The 9,162-nt window shown below is 46.1% G+C and overlaps 1 protein-coding gene across 1 annotated transcript in view; it reads left to right on the forward strand.

Moving 5' to 3' along the window:
- Positions 1 to 9,162, forward strand: part of T265_01639 (hypothetical protein) — a gene marked incomplete at both ends in the record, with an annotated part of 58,930 nt that overhangs the window by 26,175 nt on the left and 23,593 nt on the right. The window contains 4 exons of the mRNA XM_009165705.1: positions 3,002 to 3,277; positions 6,076 to 6,267; positions 6,355 to 6,605; positions 8,549 to 8,609. Of these exons, the coding sequence (XP_009163969.1) occupies positions 3,002 to 3,277; positions 6,076 to 6,267; positions 6,355 to 6,605; positions 8,549 to 8,609 (780 nt within the window). The remainder of the gene's footprint in view (positions 1 to 3,001; positions 3,278 to 6,075; positions 6,268 to 6,354; positions 6,606 to 8,548; positions 8,610 to 9,162) is intronic.

Consider the following 9,162-nt stretch of genomic DNA (forward strand, 5'->3'; position numbering starts at 1 on the left):
GTTGCCCCACCTGTGCTTGGCTGGAGACGTTACAAGAAATGGCGGTTGATGGATATCGGTTGCGTTAGCGCTGTCATTTTCTTTCCAGATTGTTTGATTGAGCGTTTGAAGAGTTAGGCACCTTATAATGCTTGAAATAGACCAGCACTAAGTCCCCTGCCCACCTACTTTTAGTATGCCCATCGTGGCGTCAGCGTGTCAGTAACGAGGCGATTAGAAAACGGGTATTTGGTTGTGCTGCAGACACCTCAATCCGGGAAAACATCCAGTATCATCGACTGCGATGGCTCGGTCATGTGCTACGCATGCCGAAACACCGTCTACCGAGACGAGTGTTGTTCTCCGTGCCTCCTTCAGAATGTCGTAAATCGCGAGGTGGATAGTGCAAGACTTCGCAGAAAGGCGTGAAAGAGATCACGAAGAGTTTGGGTGTTGTTGGTTTTCCAGGATGGGGTCCCCGTTGCCCCACCTGTGCTTGGCTGGAGACGTTACAAGAAATGGCGGTTGATGGATATCGGTTGCGTTAGCGTTGTCATTTTCTTTCCAGATTGTTTGATTGAGCGTTTGAAGAGTTAGGCACCTTATAATGCTTGAAATAGACCAGCACTAAGTCCCCTGCCCACCTACTTTTAGTGATGCCCATCGTGTTGTAGTTACCTTGTAAGAAGGCGTCCCCTTCCCAAAGCAAAGGTCTTGAAGATATTCCCTCTTGCGTATGCGAATGTACGATTTACACGTAGTGCATGAAAAGAAGACTGATACACTCCGTTCAGCTTTTGGATGGACGCGTTCTTCGGTGTTGCGCTCCTTGGAGTACGGTAAATAGAGCAATTTGCTATTGAGGAAAGTGTTGGTAGCTTAGGTAGAGTAGGCTGGACAATTTGACTGCATACGTTTCGCAACCGATCGAGGTGACAACATCAGTGTGTTGTTAGGGATAGTAGCAATGGGTCTGTGGTTGTGCGTTGATTAGTGACGCGTATGTGTTGATATACGTGCCGCTAGCAGTGATTGGTTGTTCAGTTGGGCGGTTCCATTGATTGGTCTGTTATCATATGTTTTCATTGATGGATGACCATGTGGCTTTTGAACTTGGTCTCTTCCGCTCTCATATTCTGATCGGTGCTGGAGTGACCTCTGTCCTTGACCTCTCCGGGTTCTAGTTCGTGCACTTTGTTGATCTGACCCTTCGGTGCTCCTTCTTTCTTGGTTTTTTAACCCGATTTCCGGCCCTCTTTGAGCATCCCGATTGAGAAATCGGTACTTTGCACACAGTGGTGGGATTTGGATCAGTGCGTCGGCTGATCGAACCCGTCGTGGACTATCATGCTCCCAAAAATTCCCGTACATGTGTCATGTCTCCAAATGCCAGGATTTTTGGGGTTTTCAGATTGCTTATGTGACCTGCTTGGTCTTAATGTATGGATATCAAAGATAGAGAGTCTTGTGTCCTGAAGATCGCGTTGTCTTCTTTTATTCGTGTGCATAATTTCCTCCCAATCGCTCCACAAACCTATGCTGCTCTACTGAAACGGATCTCAGGATCGAACTACAAACAAGAGGAACAATCTGATATGCTCAATTAACTGATGCGTGTTTCACTTTGGTGCGCTCCTTGGGGTATAATAAATAGCGTAGTTCCTTTTAAGAGGAGCTCGAGATAACCCAGTGGTGTAGACGCGAACTCACAGCCCCAAATGTCCGTCGTTCGAACCCGACTCCGCCATCTGGATTGCTCCTGTCTAGACTTGGGCAACCCGATAGTATCTCGGCTCCCGTACTTCCTTCGAGTAGCATGGCAGCTAGGCACCGAAAGGGCGTTACAGCTGAAATGTGGTTATTGTGGGGGCATGCAACGGCGTCCCTCGTTACACACAACCCAGCGTACGTCAACGTCGAATGATGGCATTGTCGTTGCTGAATGATGTTATCTTGATTCCAGTGACTTTGCGGGGAAAATAGTGTTGGAGTCCTTCCACGCGCTCGCGACAGACAATTTCATTAGCACGTACTAGTCTAATTTGGTACCCTTTTTAAGTCAGGAACAGCATGTTTGTGGGTGATACAAACCGGAAGAGTATGAGCCGTATAATGAACAAAGACATGTATAAGGAATGTTACCATCCGTTTGAGGTGTCTCGTGACTGCGCTGATTGTGGTGGTGATGCCTGTTGGACATCGACGGTGAAGTCTCTAGGTTTTCTTGATGTGTATCAGTTATTTGAGGGCGAGATGTCTCAAGTGGTTAGAGCGTGAATTTACTGACCGGAAGGTCCGTGGTTCGAACCCGACCTCTGCTTCTCGACTTCCCCTGCCTAGGCTTGGGCGACCTGGCAGTATCCCAGCCCTCGTGCCTCCTTCGTGTAGCATGGCAGCTAGGCACCGGAAGGGTGTTACAGCTGAACGATTTTTTTTAACGATCAGTTATTTGCGCAGTATCAATTTCGTGGTCTCTTCGTAACGCAGCTTACACACAAGGTTTGCGTTCAGCAAGATATATGCGGCAATACCCCCCTGCAGAGTCCATAACGGAGCCACCTGTCATCCATCGTTAGATCAGGATTGCTTTTGGACCGTAACCCCCATACGAAAGACTTGATTTTTTTTCGTCACGGCTTCGGAAACCTGTTTGGGTTGGTGGCTGCCAGGCATTTCTGCAATGGAGGTTGAATTGGTGCTGCAACTCACAGCCTCCAGCTTCTTTTCTTACTTCCCATGGTAATGTACATCTCCACAATCCACCGTTCACTCTAGTGATTTTCTCTCACATATTCCATGTACTTGCAGGTCTCCATGATCACGGTATCTCCTCCCAGTGTAAAATTGTGACCTATGGATACTTTTTTGGGTTCAATAGGTCTAACGCGAACCTGGGTCGGCAGCGATCTGTGGCAGTGAAATACTGGAAATACGAAGCTCGTTAATGTTGCATGTAATAATCCGTTATACCTGTACTTGGTCTACGCTCTTCATTTTGTTACATTCGACAGATATTTCTAAGTGCCTGTGTTGTGGACGTCTCATCGCATTTGTTGGACAGTTTGTCAACCAATCTGGCTCTCTTCATTTGGACGAGTCCACCCTCACCGACGTGGATCGTTCCATGTGTTGTTGTCCTTGCCGTCCCACACCAGTTGGCGAAAAATCACCCCCAAAAGGCTCACCATTGCAGCGATTTCCAGGTTGGCCTCCTGCGTCAGTATCAGGTCGCACTGGTGGACAGTTTCCCTGCCCTGGTCGTGTTGTGCTCTGTCTTTGGCGGATCGTCATGTCTGAGGTGGGTGGATGCTATTCGTGTGATAGGTGCAGCAATATTTTATCACATTATGGAGGTCCTATGTTCCTTCGTTATTTTCTCTATTCTGTAGCACTTCTTTTGTACATTGTGCACAGAATCTCGCAACTACAGGGTTCTTGTGTTCAAGTCCAGTTGGATTGGCAAAAATCACTGAATACTGCCCACTGTCGGTTTACAACAACTTCTCTGCTTCAACACTTGAATTGCTTCATATACAACCCGTTTAGTAGAATACAGTGTGTCTACCTTTGTAAGCGAGAATTTTAGCGTACAGGTGAAGTCAGTGTGTCGGAAAACTGGAAGACATTTTACAACTCCCCTCACTACTTACAGAATGAAAGTAATCTGTTCAGACAGGAGGGTATCCCATGAGCCATGTCTCCCCCTCTGGAGCCGATTAACGCCAGAGAACGTGGATTGAACTGATAGATTTTAGGATAAGTCGTGTTACATACTGCGTGTAAATGATACTACTGATCAACCACTTTAGTTTGAATTGTTTAACTTTTCTCTCAAAAGTGGTAAGACATAATTTTCACACTTGATTAGTCTTAACAAACAGTTGGCAATGCCCATCGGCTGCTCAACATAGATGGACTTCACCTGAGAAGCGAGATCCATGTTCGAAACTTCGAAATATTCTCTGCACCTGCCATATCCAGGAAAAATACGCGTGAATCAGTGTCTCAGTTCGCTCTAGACAAACTTGGTGCTAAGTTGAGGGAGATGGGTGCGAATACCCAGTGTTTCTCAGTGTTCGTCTGTCGTCGCTGGTCGTTGAAGACGGTAGATGTGCTTCTTCGGGCTGTCTTTCGGCATTTCCGACCCGTCATACATTCCCACGAAGTCATAATCGGAGGTGGCGGTTGACCCTCATGACTACGCTTGGTGCGTAGGGATTTTTGTTTTCGATGTTGCTTTACGGGGTGACGAGGTCTCGGATAATTTCCCCAAACCGGACCAGTTTGGTCTCTTTGCGGATGGATTTGTTTATCAGTGATGAACAGTGGCACAACTCCCGAACTACATCAGCTGGTGTCAAAAAATTAAATAAATAAATAAATCGTTCCGCTGCGACTCCCTTGCGGTGCCTAGCTGCGATGCCACCCGAAGGAATCACGAGAACTGCCAGGTTGCCCAAACCCAGACGGGGAAAGTCGAGAGACATAGGTCGGATACGAACCACGAACCTTCCGGTCAGTAAATTCGCGCTCTAACTACTGAGCCATGTCACCCAACTGGTACCAATATGAACTGATATCGGTGCCCGCATGCCCGATTGAATGACATAATAATGAACATAAGTAGTGTTTTTGTGGGATATCTTCTGGTAACTAAGAGTGCAGATAGGACTGACATTTTCGTCACGAAGATCAATATTCACCTATTTTAAGGATCGTCCACTCCACACGAAATTGAGAAACAACCACGCAATCTAAACAGCGTCAAGACTGATGGATTGGGACACACCTTGCAGCTGAACACCAGGACGGTTATCTTTCCTTCAACTCACGACCGAATCTGTGTCTGGGCACCCCACGCTCATCTTACGGCCTGATTTGTTTTTCCCTGTTCTTTGTTTGACGCAATTCTTCCTCTTTCGAATTGTACGCGATGTCCTTTTCTGTTTTCCACCTTCTCAGTTGAATTTATATGAATACAGTCTTGAAACTGTTGTTCTTCATCTTCTCAAAGAGCCTGTCCCGAAATTCGGATTTGGTCAGCTTCATCAGTGGTTTTACGAGATTCCTGGTATGAATCGGTAGGTTGTCATTCATCACCCAGCAATTTGTCTTTGTTGAGCAGTTTGGTTGTTGGTCTGTTCTCCGAGCTTGGTATGTGGATTGCACGCGTTTCATCACTAATCGAGGTGATGTCGTCATTGCGCGTTTGAGTGGGTCACCTCGATTGGTAATGAAACATTTGCAATCAAACTGTCAAGCTTGGCTAACAAACCAACAACTAAGCAGCACACCCGAGCTACCCGTATTCCGCAACTTTGTTGAGCAATGTATGTATCCAAGTCGTTCTTTCTCGGTATTGTATCTAACGTAACTGACCAACACCGAAGTTTATCATCTCAATTGTGAACGATAAGAGATTGATTGAATCTTTAGATCCTTTCCTCAGTAGTAGTAGTATCTGATGGTTTGCGCAGAGTGATCACATTCGCAAACCGCCGCCGCTTATCTAGATCCAGTTAGCTGAGATGAGTGAACGCTTATGCAGAAACCTGTGGAATGTCGTCAACCGTAAGTCAAGAGTAACCTGTTCGCCGGCACCGTCTGTCCTGCCCCATTCCACCTCGAACTGCCAATGTTATCCAGCAGTTTCACCACCTATTCAGTGTCGTTCTCCTGCAACGGAATATTGTACCATGAGCAGATGCTCCACGGTCACCAGTAGATGTAGACTTTAGGAACCTCACTTGGTCTGGTTGTGCAATCGTGGCGTTTGTCGGTGTTATGTCGTGTAATGACCGTAGTTACGGTGGGCGTTGATCGGAGAACGTATAGTTGCTTACTAGTGGACACCAAGCGGTTCAAGAAAACTCAGAGCCTGAAGTACGTGCTTATGCATAGGAGATTTACATTTCGTACGCATTTTCGGCTTTTCCACTGCATCTTTCCAAAGTTGATCCAACTGACAGTAAGTATCCCGGTAGCTGTACACCACAAGTCGATACAATTTGATTTGGACAGGTGGTTACTTCGTTCCCATCGGAAGTCTGGTCCACATATTTGCATCCGCGTGGTTGTGGCCATCCGTAAACACAGCTTAACATCAAGTGCATTTCATCGTTTACTCCACACTTCATTTCCTCCAGTTGGCGGACAGTGGACTATTGGTGTTATCGCTCTCTGGTCAATCATCGCATCATCGAGGCCCTCGATCTAATTGGTCGTACGAGTGAATTCGCTCGCGTATTTGGCATCGAATTCTTTCACGTGTTGTCCAGAGGATCACAAGTACGTGCGCTGTCCATGAATTATCACATAAAGACGTCCACGGCTTTGCTAATCTAAAGACTATTCATCTACCTGATTTTGCTCCAGTATCGAGTTGAATCGTTACTCTGTCGTACCGCGCACGCAGCCAACTTCCTACTTGCCAGTCCTAACGTGACGCAGCGCGCTCGACAGCGAGCTCCGGAGGCAATCCCACTCAACTTGGAACCAGACAGTCGATTATTTGTGGACGGACCTGTGGCTGTGTTGGATTTCCAATCTCTCTACCCTTCCATCATGATCGCGTACAACTACTGTTACTCTACCTGTCTCGGCCGTTTGTCTTCGCTAGAGAAAGAGTAAGTTTTGGTCTCGGTGACGTTGCAGCCACTACTTTTTTCGTTATGCCACGCACTTCACTTATCTGCTTTTATTCTTTCGTCATACCCTAAGGAACTGGGTTTCCTTACACGTTTCGAAGGCAAATCTTTTATGTTAGGGTACTTTTTGTCTCTGTTAGCAAGATGAGTTGGACTAGGCCCAGTACAGCATTACCCTTTGCATTGATGCTTCTTTTGTATCATTGTTGCTTATAAGGCAAAAAAACAAGTTTTCCTGATGGCGCGTAGTCAATCACATGAAAGCACTACTTACTTGCTATAACTTTTCAAGATGGCTTTGCCGCTATCTGTATCTCTCGAACGTAAGCAGCTGTGAATGTGCTGTTCGGAAGCGCTTAGCTTATTAGCGTCGTGATCCTAAGAAATGGGGAATCGTCTGCCAAGGGAACTTCGCAGATGTGCAGATGCCTGGTGCTGAGTGGCGTATTGTTAGTATTCGGTAAGGGATTCCTCAGACGGGGGACAAATGAAAGTTTCGGTGGGTGTGATGAATTCTAAAGAGACCCCAACCAACCGACTCTTCAAATCAACCATCTTTTACTCAGTGAGAGATAATAAGAACTCACCCCTGAAGTGAGACTGGTGACAATTGAGCTATGGGACCCATCACGAAAAGCTCCTTCATTGAATCAAAACAATAGATTTTCTATTGCGTCACTGAAGAATTTGTCAAACACAGCTGATTCAGAAAAATTCTGCGAAATTTGTACGGCCTGACGGATGAATGATGTAAGAAACAATGTGAAACACAACTCGTTGTCCTCACAAACATTTCTTTGAACTACTCAAGCAAGTCTTCACATCCGAAACCCAATGCCTTCAATTACTTCAAGGCATCCTGACCAGTCAAAAGCCCATCAAAGCTGAAGATATACTAGCTGTATTGATGGCTCACTTCCACACACTGCTCATCAGCCCATTAGAGGTTGAATAGGATCAACTTACTCAAGTAATCATCATCGTCATCATCCTTGTCAGCTGTAAGAATCGCTTAATTGTCGTGTAGTGTTTTTGTAGCTGCCACAGTTTCGTTCACCGATGATTCGTGGAGGTGGGGTAGGTAGCTGCGCATTGGAGGCGGGAGCTGATAAATTATTGCGTAAATACAGCACTGTCAGTGGACTTTTAAGTGGGGAAATCGGGAAGGGAGCAATGGATTGAAGGCAATAGCTTGAATGCAAGAGCGCCATTGAGGGCGCGACTGGGTCATGTTTGACAATGTCTCCAACCATTGAAGTGGCCCGTCTCGGGGTTCCCATCCCGGAAGACGGCAATGATCAGTTCAGCTGAGTTTGCTGGCAATGGCTTTTATACTTCGCCGCCAAGACATTGTTTACCTAAGAACATAAACAAGATTCATCTGGGTTCAACCGAATGAGTGTATTTTTATAATTTTGTGTAATTTGGATTCAAGTGGAACATAAGGCTGACAGAAACTTGTTGACTGCGCCTATCCGAAGAGCCACAAGAAGGGTGAAACCGGTCATAGGCTGTCGAAGCGTCTTCAGCAACCTTACGTTTATAGTTGTCGCTACTTAACCCGTTCCAAATTCGAAGCTGAGAATATCGCACAAGACAGTCAGGCTGTCACAGTGTTGCGTACTTTCAAGGCCAAACCCTCTTCAAACGCTGCTGTCGTGTACACGATGATAACTTTGTCCAGTCAGTCAAATGATCATGCCTCCGGTGTTGGTGGTACCGCATGTTTGCAATGATAAACCATAGTGACCGGTTGTAGCTGTGTTGTAAAAGCCACGACGTTGATAATCTGCAGCATAATTCGCCCTCTAATCAGTCATCCAGGTTACACTGTTTCTTCACACGGCTCTGCAATGTAGCCATGGGCTACTGTTGAAGGCATTGCTTTCATCACACCATGCTTTCTGGTTCTTCCGTTACAGCACGCGAGATCTCTTCGAGTTTGGCTGTTTGACTCACTCCGTGTCGGCCGGACTTCTTCAAGTGAGTTTGTACTTTTCTGCTACCGTGTTACGCCAAATATTCCGTGTCTGTAGTATTCCGTGTAACTCCGTTTTCTTGAGTCTGTTGATTATCTCAAAGCGTCGTCAAAGTGCCTGCTTTACCCCAAACACTCTACAACCGGATTCTTCCGGAATTAGCGAATATGTTCAATTTCTGCTCTGTTATTTTGTCGTTGACTCTGTCGCTAACGGCAGAAGATGAATGATCACCTTTATTGCACACCATGTATCGGGGCGTCACCATGGTGAATTGTCGTTCCTCCAGCTTGCTCTTCAGAGAAAAATGAAACGCTTCATGCATGGTTTCTCCGTAACCGAAAAAGTTCATCTCAAATCATGGAATGTCCTCCCTTACTGTGATTCTGGCTGCCTTATGCCTTGTGCTACAATTTTGCAACCCCTCTGCTTGTCCTTAGCTTGCTGTTTTGCTGCCAAAATTTACCGTAGCTTCATGGAGCCTTTTGTAGATACAGTACAACCGTATTTGTACAGTAATCACAGCATTCTCCCCAGAGTTATCGTACGATCTTCGT

The sequence above is a fragment of the Opisthorchis viverrini genome (assembly GCF_000715545.1).
Source record: "Opisthorchis viverrini unplaced genomic scaffold opera_v5_18, whole genome shotgun sequence".
NCBI lineage: Eukaryota > Metazoa > Platyhelminthes > Trematoda > Opisthorchiida > Opisthorchiidae > Opisthorchis > Opisthorchis viverrini.